The sequence below is a fragment of the Pongo pygmaeus genome, chromosome 4 (genome assembly GCF_028885625.2).
Source record: "Pongo pygmaeus isolate AG05252 chromosome 4, NHGRI_mPonPyg2-v2.0_pri, whole genome shotgun sequence".
Taxonomy (NCBI): domain Eukaryota; kingdom Metazoa; phylum Chordata; class Mammalia; order Primates; family Hominidae; genus Pongo; species Pongo pygmaeus.
Window position 1 is genome coordinate 36,309,343 of NC_072377.2, and position 19,359 is coordinate 36,328,701.

Genomic DNA, 19,359 nt, shown 5'->3' on the forward strand with positions numbered 1-19,359 from the left:
TATGATAGACCTGCTTTATAATAGAATTTTTTTTCACTTGATGGCTGAGAAGAAATATTTCTAATTTTATTTGGTATTTCTTGCTTTTTATTATCTTGGTATTTTGCAATGTAGATTTGTTCATGTTCATTGCCTATTTTTGATTTATCTTTTTTTCTCTTTATATAAGATTAACTCGCTGTTTAATATATGTTGAATACATTCCCAGTTTTCTGATACTTTTTAAATTGTTTTGTTTTAATATGGTAGTTTTAAAATTTTATGTAGTAAATTTATGTGTTCCCTATGTTTTCTTTTATGTTTAGAAATACCTTATCCCAAGATTCAATTAAATAATTACCCTGAATTATTTATTTAGTAATTTTTAATATTTAATATATTATTACCCTAAATACAAAAATAATATTTTTGTATTTAGAACTTATTATGTGGAATATATTTAAATATGTTATTTGAGTTGGAGAAATATTTTTTTCCAGTTGTAGTGGCAATATTTCTTTTTACTGATCCATTATTTCTTTTGTTGATCTGAGTTGCTACCTTTGTAATATATTGCTTGCTTATATATACTGGTGTTTAATTTTACTTTTTGCTATTGTGAATGGGATTTTTTTCCCTATTATTTTTCCAGCCTGCTATTGCTGATACATAGATAAGCTAAAGATTGTCATTTTACACAGTTTTCTTTTTCGGATGATTCTCTTGGGCTTTTTGGGTAGAAAATTTTATGTTCCAAGATGATAATTTTTTCTTTCTAATAGTGTGTGATTCTAATTCCATTGCCCTGAACTTCCAGCATGATGTTCAATGATAGTAGTGATAACAAATATCCTTGTCTTGTTCCTCATTTAATAGTGACCATTATTTTTTTTGCTTTTCCTAGATCTCTCTACTTTAGTTAGAAGATGCCCCAATCTTGTCCATCTAGACTTAAGGTATTTTTTATTTGTTTATTTTAGATCAAAAGTTGAAAAATCTTGATTTCTCATTAAATTGGGAAAGGATCATAATGTTGAATTGAAGCAACTAAACAGTAGGTTATTTCTGTCTTTATCTAGGATCAGTGTGTGATTTTCAATATCTTTTTTTTCTGCCTTCTTACAGTGATAGTGTCATGCTAAAGAATGACTGCTTTCAGGAATTTTTCCAGCTCAACTACCTCCAACACCTATCACTCAGTCGGTGCTATGATATAATACCTGAAACTTTACTGTAAGTATGTTTTGTTTTTTAATGCTTAATAGAAGGCAGGAAACAACAGAGATGCCCCTTGGTGTGAAAATCCATTTTTATTAATAGATATATGAAACCGAAACATTAGTAATGAGTATACCACAGACTGGCTATGAAAGACCAGCAGAGTATTCCTTAAACTGCTGAAAATGAGTTGATCCAGATTGTTCACTAAACATTTATTGTTTAGCTGTAAGCAGTTTTAATTACTAGCTTGCTGTCTTAGTATCTATGAGAAGACTTAGCAGAGAAGCGGAAGATAACCTTTTCCTCCAGGAAACTTGAAGTGTAATTGGGAAGGCAGACCCAATGTGGGTTTGTGTCTTTTTTTTTTTTTTCTTTCCAAATTTTTCGTATTAACTCCAGTTGATTCCAAAAGCTTTCATCTGGGCTTAAAGTTCTGTATCTTCTAGTGATGTAAGTCCTGGATAGTGAAGAAATTGGAAAGATATAAGCCTGTAGATGGTATGTATTGTAAGTCTGATACTGTTTTTGAACAGGGGCGTGTTAACGTCTAAAAAGTGAAGTGAAGTGACTTATTCAAACCTGATGGTGAGTTGGTGGCTGACCTGGATCTAAATCCTAGGTCTCCTGGACAGAGGCAAAATAGTCACTATCTAATCTAATAGTTTATGCAAGGTTTAGTTTTACCTGCTCTGCAACTTCCACAGAATCAAGGAAGTGCAAGAAAGAAGCAGCCTGGTCCATCTTTCCTTTGGGAAACACCATACCCAACTCATCCTGGGAATCATATCTTGTTTTAAAAGGTTTTCTGTATTTCATTCCAAAGGACTGGAAAAGTCTCCCTAATGGCAAATGTACATGTGTAGCAATTTTATTAAAAACCACAAGAGGTCAGTATCTTAGAGTTGATCAGGTGCCCAACATGTCTTGAATGCGGTTGCTGGACTCATTTATGTAGCTCATGAACTAAAGGTTAATTTAGCTTCCAGCTCCTAGGTAGGAAGCATGGTGAATTTGAACAAAGATCTTTAGTCCTCAGAATCATAGTTTGAATCTTTTAAGTTAGTTTCAAGAATTAATGAATAAATCAGATACTTCAGCTACACAGAGTTAACTAGTAGAATTAGGAAATCTGGCAGTTACTCATTTTAATTAATCATTTTTTAATTAATCTTGGGGTTCAGGGTCTGAGCTGGTATCTCATTTGGGAAAGGACTGCCTAAAATAGGATAGCAGGATTTACTTTTCCGGCTCTCAAATGTTGGGGTTTAAATTCATGTGCATGAAACTCTTATTAAAATCCCTGCCCTCTCTATTTTCTAGCATCCAGAACTCCTAGGAGCTTCTAGCGTCTACCCAAAAAGGCTTCTCTGTCATCCATTCTTTCCTGTCCTTGCCATCTGGCCTCCTGCTTCTTTGCCTGTGCAGCCCCCTGGGGAGTGTGGTGATCATTCTTTTCGGGTTGCTTTTCTCAAGAGAATCTATCCATGTGTCTTGCTTTTGTTCCTTCTCTGCAGAAAGAAAGAAGCTAAGCAGGTAATGACCCAAATGCTTTTTCTCAAGCAGAGGTGAGGGGAAGGCTGTGAGCTTTTCATTTTAATATTTTTATCCAGTGGGATAATAGTAATAGTAATTGCGATACCTGCATAATAATCGCATCGTAATACCTGGAGGCAGTGTGAACTGATGTTTACAAACATGGGCCTGAAGTCACAGACCTATTGTGAACCTTCACTGTATTATTATTTCTTATTTGTACAAATCTTATGAAATAAGACAAACAGGGGCATTAGGAGTTTAGTTACAAGTCAGACCACTAGAATAGAGAAGAAGAAAGATCCTGTCCTTGAACATTAAGGTAAAAGAATATATTTCTTTAGGTATTGTGTAAATAGTACACTGATTTGCATTGTGAATCCTTTAGGATGAGTTTGTTGGTACCTTATGCTTAAAAGTTTCTCAAGATAAAATGAGAATTAGAATGACTCTAATTTCAATCATTTTGGCAGCTGATATATTTGAGGTTTATAATAAAAATTCCAGGATATTTCCATAATAATTTCCAGAGAGCCATCTATGCTAAAGAACTTAAGGCTATTTATTTCTCAGAAGTGGGAAAATACAATTTGAATGTCTTTCTTCTGTAATATTTTAAAATACTTGGGAAACTATAAAGTTTTCTTCCCCAGGACCTATTCCCATTATATTTTTTCCCTTACTTCTTAATTGATCTTCTTCTCTATGTCTAAACTTCCTTCTAATTCTTCCCTATTTCTCATTCAAGTAAGAAACCCAAGCTGGAGATAGTAAACTAATCTAAGGTAAGACTAAAAGACTTCTGTGGTAGGAGCATTTGTAGTTGAGGCATTTAAGATTTTATAAGGAAAACAGGATTATTGTACAGATAAGGTAAAGAGCAATCCTGTGAAAGAGTTCATAAATATCTTTTATTTTCTAAAATTCAGTATACATAAGACATTGGTGTGATTTTACACTTCTTACATTAGAAATAATGGCTCTTGAACTACTTATTTCTATTTGCTATCCCTTAGTTTGCTCTTCAGTCTCTTCCATTGTAGTTTTTAAAAGATGCTTGCAAATTTTTTATTCTGAGTTGTAGGTAATGCATATACCGGGGGCATTTTTTTTTTTTGTCTCCTCAAAATTTTAGAGACTTTCTGGATTTTTGACTTGGAACTGGTTCTTCATCCATCATCTTATCTTATATAACCCCCTTATATATAACACCCGAGTGTGTTCTGAGAGTCTGGTCTTAATTTCTTTCCTCACCAAATCTCTTTCCCGATGCTGTTGCAAGAACATGTCCTCCTCCGCCATCTGCCATTCCTCCTTTTCTTACTCCACCTACAGTTTCTTCCCTTAAATATTCTCCAGTGCAGAATGGCTCACAATTTGGCTAATTTGGATATACCAGAACCAGAATTCTCATAGTAATTACAACGTTTCTCAAGTTTCACATGAGGGATTCAAAGTTGGAGCTGGATTGCTTCATCGTAAGTGATTAAGTATAAGTATCTGTGTATTGTGATCTTACTTTGACAGTGTTTCTACATTCCAGAAAGCAGTTTACTTAATGACAGCAATTTGTTCTTTCTGATTTTCTTTGGTTATATACCTGTAGATCTTATTGTCCCCTTGTGAACAAGCATATTTATTTCACTTTAGATCTTATTGTCCCCTTGTGAACAAGCATATTTATTTCACTTGGATAGTGCTTTTATTTTATAAATTAGCCTTCATCTTGTACTCAGCTAATGTATATTAAACATTTGTGGGGTTTAAGACACCTTGTGGAATGTAGAATAAATACATTTAGGGGAGTAGTGGGAAGACTGGAAGAGCAGGTTAAAGACAGAAGGTCTTCAGACTAGCTGAACAGCCTGGGTTCTGTAAACACAAGGGAAGCACCAAAGGTTTTTGAGCAGATGAATGACTAACATGAGCTAGGCTTTAGGAGGATGCCTTGGAAATTGGTATATAGAATAGGCTAGAAGGAAGAAAGACAGTTATAAGGAAAGTTTGGGGCTTTTTAAAAGTAATTATTGACAATGTGAAAATATAAAGGATGTTTCTGACTTTAGGTCATTGATGTGCTCGTTGATCTGTAGTAGGATTTTGTTGAAATTCCAAAATAAATGTTCCCTTTCCTGAGACTTTGTACTGTGTGTCCCAACCTTGAGCAAATACAGATCAGAGAGATGAATTTCTAGGCACATAGATCTGAGTTAAGAAGAAAAAAATCATTACCAACACCAAACAGTATTTACTTTGGAAAAACAGAATTTGTGAAACAGAATTTGAGAAACAGAATTTGTGAAGCAGAATTTCACTGTTAACAGAGTTGAATTTCATCTAATATGAAATACCTAGAGGGACTGGCTTATCTAAGCAGAAAAAAAATGGTAATACGTAGGGAGGTAAAATGGCTATTGCCTCCTATAAAGGGTGTGATTTTTCACCCATTTCTCCACCTGTACCCAACTATATAACCCTATCTAAAATATCTTTGGGAAGTCAGTGGTAGTTTTCATCACATATAATGGACTTGTTGACTATGAACCATTATTAAGAAGTTCATCAATCCTGACAACATCTCCCTTTAAGAGATGAGCCTAGTTCAAATAAAGGTCAAGTTCATATCCTTAATTTGCATGTAACCTGTGGTGGTTCCAACTGGTGCTGCAGTAAAACATTTGCTTTTACCATCACTCACTTGCTAGTTTCTTCTCACAACACAGTAAACCCATTCAGATCACTGTATAAATCACAACTGGAGAAAGGAAGCAAATATGGTTGGATTCTTAAGTAAACCTGAGTTTCTAAGGTTATTAGGAACCTCATTCAATAAAATGCAGCAGTGCGTTTCCTAATGACATGTTGCTCAAACTATGTGGTCTGTGCTTTCCAGTTTCATTTGCTATTTTCTCAAATCATTTATTGTAAATTATATTTTCAGACTGCATTTTGTAGATGACACAAATTGTAAAATTTGGGTCATATAACTCTAGTCAAACAGTTTCCATAGATACTGCTATTCTGAAAGTCTTTTTCTTCCTTTCCAGTGAACTTGGAGAAATTCCCACACTAAAAACACTACAAGTTTTTGGAATTGTGCCAGATGGTACCCTTCAACTGTTAAAGGAAGCCCTTCCTCATCTACAGATTAATTGCTCCCATTTCACCGCCATTGCCAGGCCAACTATTGGCAACAAAAAGAACCAGGAGATATGGGGCATCAAATGCCGACTGACACTGCAAAAGCCGAGTTGTCTATGAAGTATTTATTGCAGGATGGTGTCTCTTCTTTAGAACAGGGAAAATAGGCAGGAAGCCCAATTGCTGGAGTACTTAGCTAGTTTTATTCTTGGTTTTCCCTTTGCCTTCATTCTGCAAGTATACTAGGGAGCCATTTGAGAGGGAAAACTATGAAATCTTGCTTTTTGAAATGATTCTAAAAGCTTTTATCACTGCTTTGCTCTTAAGAGCCAAAGTTGTAGGCCTTTTGAAATTTTGGGAGAGTGAGCCTATAATTTCAAGATACCTTAAAGAGCAAAATTTGAGCCACCTCTTCCAAGTGCCCTTACTAAGTCTATTCAGAATCAAGCTTAAAAATTACCACCAGCAAACAGTCTTCATAGCCCATATAACTTTTATCTATTTAATTTTATAGTATTGCTTTATAAGACAGCTTAGAAGAACAATAAGCTATTTGTATTATGAGCTGAACAAAAAGAGAATCATAGGATAGTAGCGTCTGAGGCCGTCTTTTCTAGGAATAGGAGAGAGAAAAATGTGTTTTAATTTTGCCTTTAGATTTGAAATTAGGTTAATAGAAATAAGTAACCCCATGTAATTCACCTTAAAACTTACAAAAGACCAAACATTACAAAACCCAGAGGTATAGAATCAGTATAGGATTTGAAGGCCCAGCAGACAGTTTTCTATGACAGGTTAATTTGAAGTATCCTGTAATGTTCATTAAGTTACTGTGTTTCCAGAATCTAAATTAGATGAGAAATATAATTGTGGTTTTCTAACTTGATAATCAAATTATGTTAACATGGGTCCTTTAGCTTTTAAAATGACTTGCTTTGTTTTAGAAAGGTGGTACTAATCCACTCTATTCTTGAAAATTTGGTTGGAAGAATTCTGAAGTTGCCTGCTGTTTTCCTTTAGCGCTGAGGTTCTTAAGGTTACTTTTATATTACTCTGGAATCAAGTATTTTAAATTGTCTTTTTTTTAAATGATCTCTCAGCAATAATTGTTTGAAACTATCCATATATAAGGTTATCAGACCTGCAGTTCCTAAGAGGAACTGCATGTTCTCTTCAATCAGAAATATACAATAGAAGCAGGTATATCTTCCATGCAGTTTCAGTAGTAAGCACTACTTATACCTACATAAGAGTTAAAATCCAGATGTGGGACCTTTTGATACCATCAGTGATATATATTTTTTTAAACTGGTACAGAGAAGTGAAAAGATTAAATTCTATTTCTTTTTTTTTTGAGACGGCATCTCGCTCTGTCACCCAGGCTGGAGTGCAGTGGCGCGATCTCGGCTCACTGCAAGCTCCGCCTCCTAGGTTCACGTCATTCTTCTGCCTCAGCCTCCCGACTAGCTGGGACTACAAGCACCTGCATCATGCCCGGCTAATTTTTTTGTATTTTTAGTAGAGACGGGGTTTCACCGTGTTAGCCAGGATGGTCTCGATTTCCTGACCTCATGATCCGCCCGTCTCGGCCTCCCAAAGTGCTGGGATTACAGGCGTGAAGCCACTGCGCCCAGCCAAATTCTACTTCTTAAAAATCACAAAAACTAGTTTAAATTGATGACTTGTTCGTATGTTCAGAATGTAACGACAAAAAAAAGCCAACACCAGTCATTTGTATTAACTGTTTTTTTTTTAAATCAAAAATTGTTAATGTTACAAACATAGTATGAAGTGCCTTTATATGCTTAGACCTAAGGAAGATTTTAAAGTTGGGTTGCACAGGAAATGATGATGCTTCAATATCTTAATAGTTAAAAAGTGCTAAATACTACTTGAAATTATTGTTTACAGATTAGTGACAAGAGCTGGGGTTAGGATCCGGTTGGACTCTGACATCCGGATGCCCTCAAACATACAGAACTTCCAAACTCAAGTCTAGCCATAAGCTATTTTGCCAACATGTCAGAGTAATCTGTATTTTTGTATGTGATTTCTACTTTTATAGACTTGTTTTAAAACAATAAAACACATTTTTATAAAAATGAGTACTTAAGCTAAGTTGTATTCCTTTTTTCTTTCTCTTTTTTTAAGTGCTGTGGTTAAAATTTGAAAGCATTTAGTGTGGTATGCCATTTGGCTTAGATACCTCTAAATAAGACTTCAAAACAGAGCCCTGAGATGGTCCTTTTTGACCCATCTACTTCATATGCTTGTCACATTAAAAAAAAAAAAGAGTTTATAATGCCTTTTTAAAAGGGGCTAATACAGTCTTGTTATCTTTTTTTAAAAATTATACTTTAAGTTCTAGGGTACATGTGCACAACGTGCAGGTTTGTTACATATGTATACATGTGCCATGTTAGTGTGCTGCACCCATTAACTCGTCATTTACGTTAGGTATATCTCCTAATGCTATCCCTCCCCCCTCCCCCCAACCCACAACAGGTCCTGGTGTGTGATGTTCCCCTTCCTGTGTCCACATGTTCTCATTGTTCAATTCCCACCTATGAGTGAGAACATGCAGTGTTTGGTTTTTTGTCCTTACGATAGTTTGCTGAGAATGATGGTTTCCAGCTTCATCCATGTCCCTACAAAGGACATGAACTCATCATTTTTTATGGCTGCATAGTATTCCATGGTGTATATGTGCCACATTTTCTTAATCCAGTCTATCATTGATGGACATTTGGGTTGGTTCCAAGTCTTTGCTATTGTGAATAGTGTTGCAATAAACATATGTGTGCATGTGTCTTTATAGCAACATGATTTATAATCCTTTGGGTATATACCCAGTAATGGGATGGCTGGGTCAAATGGTATTTCTAGTTCTAGATCCTTGAGGAATCGCCACACTGTCTTCCACAATGGTTGAACCAGTTTACAGTCCCACCAACAGTATAAAAGTGATCCTATTTCTCCACATCCTCTCCAGTACCTGTTGTTTCCTGACTTTTTAATGATTGCCATTCTAACTGGTGTGAGATGGTATCTCATTATGGTTTTGATTTGCATTTCTCTGATGGCCAGTGATGATGACCATTTTTTCATGTGTCTCTTGGCTGCATAAATGTCTTCCTTTGGGAGGTGTCTGTTCATATCCTTCGCCCACTTTTTGATGGGGTTGTTTTTTTTCTTGTAAATTTGTTTGAGTTCTTTGTAGATTCTGGATATTAGCCATTTGTCAGATGAGTAGGTTGCAAAAATTTTCTCCCATAGTGTAGGTTGCCTGTTCACTCTGATGGTAGTTTCTTTTGCTGTGCAGAAGCTCTTTAGTTTAATAAGATCCCATTTGTCAATTTTGACTTTTGTTGCCATTGCTTTTGGTGTTTTAGACATGAAGTCCTTGCCCATGCCTATGTCCTGAATGGTATTGCCTAGGTTTTCTTCTAGGGTTTTATGGTTTTAGGTCTAAGTCTTTAATCCATCTTGAATTAATATTTGTATAAGGTGTAAGGAAGGAATCCAGTTTCAGCTTTCTCCATATGGCTAGCCAGTTTTCCCAGCACCATTTATTAAATAGGGAATCCTTTCCCCATTGCTTGTTTTTCTCAGGTTTGTCAAAGATCAGATGGTTGTACATGTGTGGTATTATTTCTGAGGGCTCTGTTCTGTTCCATTGATCTATATCTCTGTTTTGGTACCAGTACCATGCTGTTTTGGTTACTGTAGCCTTGTAGTATAGTTTGAAGTCAGGTAGAATGATGCCTCCAGCTTTGTTCTTTTTGCTTAGGATTGTCTTGGCAATACAGGCTCTTTTTTGGTTCCATATGAACTTTAAAGTAGTTTTTTCCAATTCTGTGAAGAAAGTCATTGGTAGCTTGATGTAGATGGCATTAAATCTATAAATTACCTTGGGCAGTATGGCCATTTTCACAATATTGATTCTTCCTACCCATGAGCATGGAATGTTCTTCCATTTGTTCGTGTCCTCTTTTTATTTCGTTGAGCAGTAGTTTGTAGTTCTCCTTGAAGAGGTCCTTCACATCCCTTGTGAGTTGGATTTCTAGGTATTTTATTCTCTTTGAAGCAATTGTGAATGGGAGTTCACTCATGATTTGGCTGTTTGTCTGTTATTGGTGTATAAGAATTCTTGTGATTTTTGCACATTGATTTTGTATCCTGAGACTTTGCTGAAGTTGCTTATCAGCTTAAGGAGATTTTTGGGCTGAGACAATGGGGTTTTCTAAATATACAATCATGTCTTCTGCAAACAGGGACAATTTGACTTCCTCTTTTCCTAATTGAATATGCTTTATTTCTTTCTCCTTCCTGATTGCCCTGGCCAGAACTTCCAACACTATGTTGAATAGGAGTGGTGAGAGAGGGCATCCCTGTCTTGTGCCAGTTTTCAAAGGGAATGCTTCCAGTTTTTGCCCATTCAGTATGATATTGGCTGTGGGTTTGCCATAAATAGCTCTTATTATTTTGAGATACACCCCATCAATACCTTATTGAGTTTTTAGCATGAAGGGCTGTTGAATTTTGTCAAAGGCCTTTTCTCCATCTATTTAGATAATCAAGTGGTTTTTGTCATTGGTTCTGTTTATATGCTGGATTACATTTATTGATTTGCATATGTTGAACCAGCCTTGCATCCCAGGGATGAAACACACTTGATCATGGTGGATAAGCTTTTTGATGTGCTGCTGGATTCGGTTTGCCAGTATTTTATTGAGGATGTTTGCATCAGTATTCATCAGGGATATTGGTCTAAAATTCTCTTTTTTGGTTGTGTCTCTGCCAGGCTTTGGTATCAGGATGATGCTGGCCTCATAAAATTAGTTAGGGAGGATTCCCTCTTTTTCTATTGATTGGAATAGTTTCAGAAGGAATGGTACCAGCTCCTCCTTGTACCTCTGGTAGAATTTGGCTGTGAATCTGTCTGGTCCTGGACGTTTTTTGGTTGGTAGGCTATTAATTATTGCCTCAATTTCAGAGCCTGTTATTGGTCTATTCAGGGATTCAAGTTCTTGCTGGTTTAGTATTGGGAGGAATTTATCCATTTCTTCTAGATTTTCTAGTTTATTTGCATAGAGGTGTTTATAGTATTCTCTGATGGTAGTTTGTATTTCTGTGGGATCGGTGGTGATATCCCTTTTATCATTTTTTATTGCATTTGATTCTTCTCTCTTTTCTTCTTTATTAGTCTTGCTAGCGGTGTATCAATTTTGTTGATCTTTTCAAAAAAACCAACTCCTAGATTCATTGATTTTTTGAAGGCTTTTTTGTGTCTCTATCTCCTTCAGTTCTGCTCTGATCTTAGTGATTTCTTGCTTTCTGGTAGCTTTTGAATGTGTTTGCTCTTGCTTCTCTAGTTCTTTCAATTGTGATGTTAGGGTATCAATTTTAGATCTTTCCTGCTTTTTCTTGTGGGCATTTAGTGCTATAAATTTCCCTCTACACGCTGCTTTAAACGTAGCAGAGATTCTGATATGTTGTGTCTTTGTTCTCATTCGTTTCAAAGAACATCTTTATTTCTGCCTTCATTTCGTTATGTACCCAGTAGTCATTCAGGAGCAGGTTGTTCAGTTTCCATGTAGTTGAGCGGTTTTGAGTGAGTTTCTTAATCCTGAGTTCTAGTTTGATCGTAGTGTGGTCTGAGAGACAGTTTGTTATAATTTCTGTTCTTTTACATTTGCTGAGGAGTGCTTTACTTCCAACTATGTGGTCAATTTTGGAATAAGTGCTATGTGGTGCAGAGAAGAATGTATATTCTGTTGATTTGGGGTGGAGAGTTCTGTAGATGTTTATTAGGTCCACTTGGTGCAGAGCTGAGTTCAATTCCTGGATATCCTTTTTAACTTTTTGTCTTGTTGATCTGTCTAATGTTGACAGTGGGGTGTTAAAGTCTCACATTATTATTGTGTGGGAGTCTAAGTCTCTTTGTAGGTCTCTAAGGACTTGCTTTATGAATCTGGGTGCTCCTGTATTGGGTGCATATATATTTAGGATAGTTAGCTCTTCTTGTTGAATTGATCCGTTTACCATTATGTAATGGCCTTGTCTCTTTTGATCTTTGTTGGCTTAAAGTCTGTTTTATCAGAGACTAGGATTGCAACCCCTGCCTTTTTTTGTTTTCCATTTGCTTGGTGGCTCTTCCTGCATCCCTTTATTTTGAGCCTATGTGTGTCTCTGCACGTGAGATGGGTCTCCTGAATAGAGCACATTGATGGGTCTTGACTCTATCCAATTTGCCAGTCCGTGTCTTTTAATTGGAGCATTTAGTCCATTTACATGTAAGGTTAATATTGTTATGTGTGAATTTGATCCTGTCATTATGATGTTAGCTGGTTATTTTGCTCGTTAGTTGATGCAGTTTCTTTCTAGCATTGATGGTCTTTACAATTTGGCATGTTTTTGCAGTGGCTGGTACCGGTTGTTCCTTTCCATATTTAGTGCCTCCTTCAGGAGCTCTTTTAGGCTAGGCCTGGTGGTGAGAAAATCTCTCAGCATTTGCTTGTCTGTAAAGGATTTTATTTCTCCTTCACTTATGAAGCTTAGTTTGGCTGGATATGAAATTCTGGGTTGAAAATTCTTTTCTTTAAGGATGTTGAATATTGGCCCCCACTCTCTTCTGGCTTGTAGTTTCTGCCGAGAGATCCGCTGTTAGTCTGATGGGCTTCCCTTTGTGGGTAACCCGACCTTTCTCTCTGGCTGCCCTTAACATTTTTTCCTTCATTTCAACCTTGGTGAATCTGACAATTATGTGCCTTCGGGTTGCTCTTCTCGAGGAGTTTCTTTGTGGTGTTCTCTGTATTTCCTGAATTTGAATGTTGGCCTGCCTTTCTAAGTTGGGGACGTTCTCCTGGATAATATCCTGCAGAGTGTTTTCCAGCTTGGTTCCATTCTCCCCGTCACTTTTAGGTACACCAATCTTACATAGATTTGGTCTTTTCACATAGTCCCATATTTCTTGGAGGCTTTGTTCGTTTCTTTTTACTCTTTTCTCTAAACTTCTCTTCTCACTTCATTTCATTCATTTGATCTTCAATCACTGATACCCTTTCTTCCACTTGATCAAATTGGCTACTGAAGCTTGTTCATGCGTCATGCAGTTCTCGTGCCATGGTTTTCAGCTCCATCAGGTCATTTAAGGACTTCTCTACACTGGTTATTCTAGTTAGCCATTTGTCTCATCTTTTTTCAAGGTTTTTAGCTTCTTTGCCATGGGTTCAAACTTCCTCCTTTAGCTCGGAGAAGTTTGATTGTCTGAAGCCTTCTTCTCTCAACTCGTCAAAGTCTTTCTCCGTCCAGCTTTGTTCCATTGCTGGCGAGGAGCTTTGTTCCTTTGGAGGGGGAGAGGTGCTCTGATTTTTAGAATTTTCAGCTTTTCTGCTCTGTTTTTTCCCCATCTTTGTGGTTTTATCTACCTTTGATCTTTGATGATGGTGACGTACAGATGGGTTTTTGGTGTGGATGTGCTTTCTGTTTGTTAGTTTTCCTTCTAACAGTCAGGACCCTCAGCTGCACGTCTGTTGGAGTTTGCTGGAGGTCCACTCCAGATGCTGTTTGCCTGGGTATCCGCAGCGGAGGCTGCAGAACAGCGAATATTGCTGAACAGCAAATGTTGCTGCCGACCGTTCCTCTGGAAGTTTCATCTCACAGGGGTTCCTGGCCGTGTGAGGTGTCAGTCTGCCCCTACTGGGATGTGCCTCCCAGTTAGGCTGCTCGGGGGTCAGGGACCCACTTTAGGAGGCATTCTGTCCATTCTCAGATCTCAAACTCCATGCTGGGAGAACCACTACTCTCTTTAAAGCTGTCGGACAGGGACATTTAAGTCTGCAGATGTTTCTGCTGCCTTTTGTTTGGCTGTGCCCTGTCCCCAGAGGTGGAGTCTACAGAGGCAGGCATGCCTCCTTGAGCTGCAGTGGGCTCCACCCAATTTGAGCTTCCTGGCTGCTTTGTTTACCTACTGAAGCCTCAGCAATGGCGGGCACCCCTCCCCCAGCCTCGCTGCCACCTTGCAGTTTGATCTCAGACTGCTGTGCTTGCAATGAGCGAGGCTCTGTGGGCATGGGACCCTCTGAGCCAGGCGCGGGATATAATCTCCTGGTGTGCCGTTTGTTAAGACTGTTGGAAAAGCGCAGTATTAGGGTGGGAGTGACCCGATTTTCCAGGTGCCATCTGTCACAGCTTCCCTTGGCTAGGAAAGGGAATTCCCTGACCCCTTGCACTTTCCAGGTGAGGCGGTGCCTCACCCTGCTTCAGCTCATGCTCGGTGTGCTGCACCCACTGTCCTGCACCCACTGTCCGACACCCCCAGTGAGATGAACCCGGTACCCCAGTTGGAAATGCAGAAATCACCCGTATTCTACGTCGCTCACGCTGGGAGCTGTAGACTGGAGCTGTTCCTATTCGGCCATCTTAGATCCACCTCGCCAGGCTTGTTATCTTTAAAGTGCTTCCAGTAGTAATATATTTACAAAACATTTGAATTCAAGTGACAAAGGAGTATTATCAATAAAAGTCAGCTAGCAGCATTTTTAAAATATATTTGATCAGGTTATACTATGTGTTTTACTGTCATTCAGAAACTCTTTGAATGTTCACTGTATGCCCAGAGGCCTTCCAGGAATTCTGTTCCTTTTGGGCCCTTCCATTCGAGTGGTAGAATGGTGATTCTGGAATATCACCCAATTGTGTTGGTCCTATCACCACTATGCCTTTTTTTAATGATGAAAAACGTCAAACATACGCAAAAAAAAAAAAAAAAAAAAAAAAGAATATGATGGACCCCATCTCCCAGTTTCAACAGTCATTGATTCCTGGCCAATCTCACTTAATCCATGATCTCAGCCATTCCCCTCCAATACAGATAATTTTGAAGCAAAACCCAGACCCATAATATCATAACAACTATTTTGGTATATACCTCTAAAAGATAGGGATTCTCCTGCATGAATCCTGAAGCATTATATATCAAGATGGTGTTGACAATTCCTCAGTTGTCTCGTGTTTTCTTCAATGGGTTTATTTTGCTCAGGATCCAAACGTGGTGTACATACTGCATTTGATTTAAATTCTCTAAATCTTAAAAACTTAGGGTTTCTTCCTTTCTTTCCTTGTAACTTATTTATTGAAGAAACTATGTTATCTGTCCTGTGTTCTACATTCTGGATTTTGCATGTCTATCCCTGGAGTGATAGATTAATCTTTCCCCTATTCCCATAAACTGGTGGTTAGATCTAACAACAAAAAGCTCTAGACCAGGGGTGATTTTCCCCCACCCAGGAGATACTTGGTAACATCTGAAGACATTTTTGATGGTCACAAGAGAAGTGCTATTGGCATGTAGGCAATAGAGGCTAAGGATGCTGCTAACCATCCTAAAACAGGAAAGCCCCCTACAAGAAAGAATTGTCTGGACAAAATGTCAATAGTGTCAGTGCTCCAGAGGTTTGTATCATCAAGTTCTTTTTTTTTTTTTTTTAGCCAGAAGACACTTGATAAGTAATATCCTGTTCTTCTATTCAGATACATACCTGGCTGTTTCATTTTCACTGCTGTCACTTTACCTGCTCTTGGGCTCTTGATTCCTAATAGACCCTATCCACAAGCTCCAGAGACATGAGGGACACTGGCCAAGTGCAAAACTTTATTTTCTGGATAAAACACTTGTGTCCTATCCTGGTGAACCCAATTACACTTCAACACTTATTGACCATCTACAATGTGCAGGATACAACAGCCCAGGAGAAGATGCAGAGCCTATGAGGAAACAAAGGCAAGTAGTCTAGAGACTGGGCAAACTAGAAAGAAACCTCTTGTCACTGCATACCCTAACCATGGAACAAACAAGATGACAACCTCCTCTTTCTTTACTATTCCTCCCCACCTAGCCAAATATCCCAGAAAGTCAAAGTTTTCTTCACCAAGAGACTAACCCTTCAAGATACAAGTCAAAGCCCTAAAAGCCTATACTAATATTATGGATAACTCAAAACATAACTGCTTTATTATGTTTTAGCAAATCTAAATACTAAAATGCTGGTATTTTTACATTTTTCTAAATACCAGAATATCTAAATTGTAATTTTGAGCATTAAAATCACTATATTTAAGGTATTCAGATTAACACTTAAAATATGCTTTTCTACTTTTAGCTTGTTTAGTCAGTGATTTTCTTTAAAAAAAAAGTCTTAAAGTCCATAAGACTTAAAAACTCTTCATACCTTAATGTAGAAAACTTAATAAGCCTTCTCACTGACTTATGCCCCAATCCCTTGAGTACTTTTAATGTTAAAGTAAGTCAAGAATAAAATGCCTTTGAAAAAATAAAATTGAACTATTCTTTAGTTAGGCAATTCATTAGTACATTTACTCTTATCTCCCCCACCATTATATTTAGGTGTTGCATTATCCCTGGGATCTTTTCTGCATAATTGTCTTAGTAGATGCTATTCTTAAGTATAAGGAGGCATAAATAATATTGGTACAATGGAATGAATTTAAGTGATTTAAATTCTAAATGTACATTATTTTCACAACTGAGCAAAATATATAACGTATCCTTAAACTTGTATTTGACAACTTTTTCAATTCAAGTGGATATTTTACAATAAAAATGTGTTACCTGGCTCTTTCTGCTTATTAAAAAGTGAAATCAATATAGTAAAACATGTAATATGATTTAACGTACAGGGGCCATGAACGTAAATACACAAGGAGTATCAAAAATATTAAGTCAAAATTATCTGAAGAGCCTTACACTGACCAGGTAAGCACTTCACCCTGATTTAATAACTAATCATTCTATGTCAAATGTTAACAGTGAATGAAGTCAACAGGGCACAGAACAATAATACACAGCAGTGGGGAAACACTTCTGAAACATAACATTTTGTGAAAACTAGTTTTCAAATAGTGACCCCTTGAGAGGGAAATAAGAAATGTTAAAAAGAAGATGTAACAGTGGTGTAATTTTATTCACATAGGGTTGCAATTAAAAGGTTAACTCATTCAAACACATTTTTGCTATGCTAACATTCCTTTGCCTCTTATTCTTACAAATAAATCCCCAACACAGAGCAGAAATGTTAGAAATTATATCACAAATGGAGCAGAATAAGTATTTTTAAAACCTTTTAAAATATGGCTTATAATTTTACACAGCAAGTTACCTATTAATATGTTACATATTAACAGATCTATTTGGACAATCAGATTTCCTTGAGATTAAGGATGGAGTTGGCATTTTTCCTTTAAGAAGGCATTTTAAGGCCGGGCATGGTGGCTCATGCCTGTAATCCCAGCACTGGGAGGCCAGGGCAGGCAGATCACAAGGTCAGGAGTTCGAGACCAGCCTGACCAACATGGTGAAACCCCCTGTCTACTAAAAATACAAAAAATTAGCCAGGCGTAGTGGTGCGTGCCTGTAATCCCAGCTACTTGGGAGGCTGAGGCAGGAGAACCTCTTGAACCTGGGAGATGGAGGTTGCAGAGCCAAGATCATGCCACTGCATTCCAGCCTGGGCGACAAAGCAAGACTCCATTCTCAAAAAAAAAAAAAAAAAAGAAGGTATTTTAAGCCTGTTAGGGGAGGTTCTATAGTATGGAGCTTCTTTATAAAGTGGTATCTTATGTATATCAAAAAAAAAGCCAGATCAAGCTCTGGGAAAACACTACATTTTAATGTATTTCTATCTGATATGTCATAAATTCTTTGCTATGAATGTCTATGCAGATACTTTAAGAAAAATTGATTCTCTGGATATACATCAAAACCTAGATTAACTTTGTGCATTATTTTAAAAAATTGATAAGAACAACATGTTAAATATTGGCAAAACTAAGAGCACTCAATTTGACTATCCGTCCAGCTTTCACAGAATTTACTTCTGAGCCCACAAGACTCAAATTGTATAAGGATAGAGTCTGTTTCATTCATCAACATATCCAGCACCTGACATAGTAGTACATGGCACAGAGTGGGTGTTTAATAAATATTTGTCAATGATTGAACAGAAATTTTCAGCACCAAATGAAAGAAACACATGATTTTGAACAATGGCACGAGAATACCAACTGTTTCATTATGCAACGACGGGATCTTCTGGCAAAAATTCTAGGATTACTTATAAGTAGATCAAGAATTAGATAATAATTTCCTCCAAAAATAAAGGAATTCTTATGGGAAAAAAAAAAAAAGAAAAGTCCTAACATCTTATCCTAAAAGCTATTCTGTAAATCTTGGAATATAAGCTAGGTGAAAACCACAATACTAAGGAAGGCAATTCCAAAACTACTGTGTTTTATATATTTATTAAAGAATCCATTCTTTCTGATAATACTTCTCACACAGGTGAAGATATTTTTACAATATTTTACCAAACTCCTAATAGAAAAAAAAGTCTAATCAGTTCATCCTTTTAGTCCCTGAATCCATGTTTGAGCATTTTAAAGATGGAAGAAACCTGTAAGACTCATATCATTTTTAAAAAATTGACTTAAAACACTTATTGGATAACTAATACATTTGTAACAGCATCATGATTTGTTCTGCTATCTGTATTTCACCCAGAACTACTGAAATTACAGAATGAAACTCAAATGAAAGCATTCATCTATAATTTCAAAAATTATTTGAAATTTTTAAATCAATAGTCATAACATCATCATTGTGTTCTGAAATTAGAAAATTCTTAGCACATATACAAACATATTTACCTATGTCAATTAGGTCAATGTCAGGATTTATCAAAATTCTCTGTCTTGAAAATTTTTTCAAAATCTTGATTTTCAGGTACTATAAAAAATATGCACTAATCAAATGATATGTGTTCAGTTCTGACAATCCCACAATTAGGAGGAAAGGGAAGGAAAACACACTTATACAGTTAAGTTTCAAATCCTAAATATTTAGTCCTTTATTTAAGCCTGCCCCTCTAAATTTAAAAAGATATCAGCACTCTTGGTTACCAATTGTAAGCAATATAAAAATTTCACTGTTATCAATTCTAATTAGTTCAGTCCATCCATTTTCTTATACAGTGAATGTCTTTTTTTCTATCAGAATCCAATAGAAGAATAATGCAAATCTCACTTCTGAGCCCACGGGCAAGCAGTCTCAACAATAACCAAAAAATGCCACTTTACGACTGGTAGTCTGTTTCTGAAGTAAAAATATTCTCGCCAGTAATCAAAATTTGTCATGAGGAAATCCTTCACTGTTCTAGAAGCACAGTTCGAAGTTCATCTTCTTTATTGATCATCATCGAAGCAATTGCACCATCATTAAACTCAAAAGAAGTTCCTCCATCCACAACCATACAGGCATCCCAACAACGAGAACGAACACAAACCCTAGGCAGAAGGAAATATCTCATTAAATAGTAATAGTTTTCTTAATAGGTTATTTTAATCCTCAATTTTAACCTAGCAGATCATTTGGCCTCCATTTTAAAAATCAAGTTGTTCTCTGGTATG

General features: G+C 36.8%; 2 protein-coding genes across 12 annotated transcripts in view; one reads left to right on the top strand and one right to left on the bottom strand.

Annotated features, from left to right (window-relative positions):
* The window catches only part of SKP2 (S-phase kinase associated protein 2), a 134,105-nt gene that overhangs the window by 24,123 nt on the left and 90,623 nt on the right, over positions 1-19,359 (top strand). For 2 of the 6 annotated variants that reach the window (XM_063664723.1, XM_063664724.1), the window contains exons 8-10: positions 884-935; positions 1,105-1,212; positions 16,576-16,651. In XM_063664723.1, the coding sequence (XP_063520793.1) occupies positions 884-935; positions 1,105-1,212; positions 16,576-16,651 (236 nt within the window). The other 4 variants (XM_054487063.2, XM_063664725.1, XM_054487064.2 and 1 more) reach the window with 3 other exon arrangements.
* NADK2 (NAD kinase 2, mitochondrial) overlaps positions 16,841-19,359 on the bottom strand; it is a 51,200-nt gene continuing 48,681 nt past the window's right edge. For all 6 annotated transcript variants that reach the window (XM_063664721.1, XM_063664720.1, XM_054487059.2 and 3 more), the window contains one exon: positions 16,841-19,236. In XM_063664721.1, the coding sequence (XP_063520791.1) occupies positions 19,098-19,236 (139 nt within the window). In that variant the 3' untranslated portion in view covers positions 16,841-19,097. The remainder of the gene's footprint in view (positions 19,237-19,359) is intronic.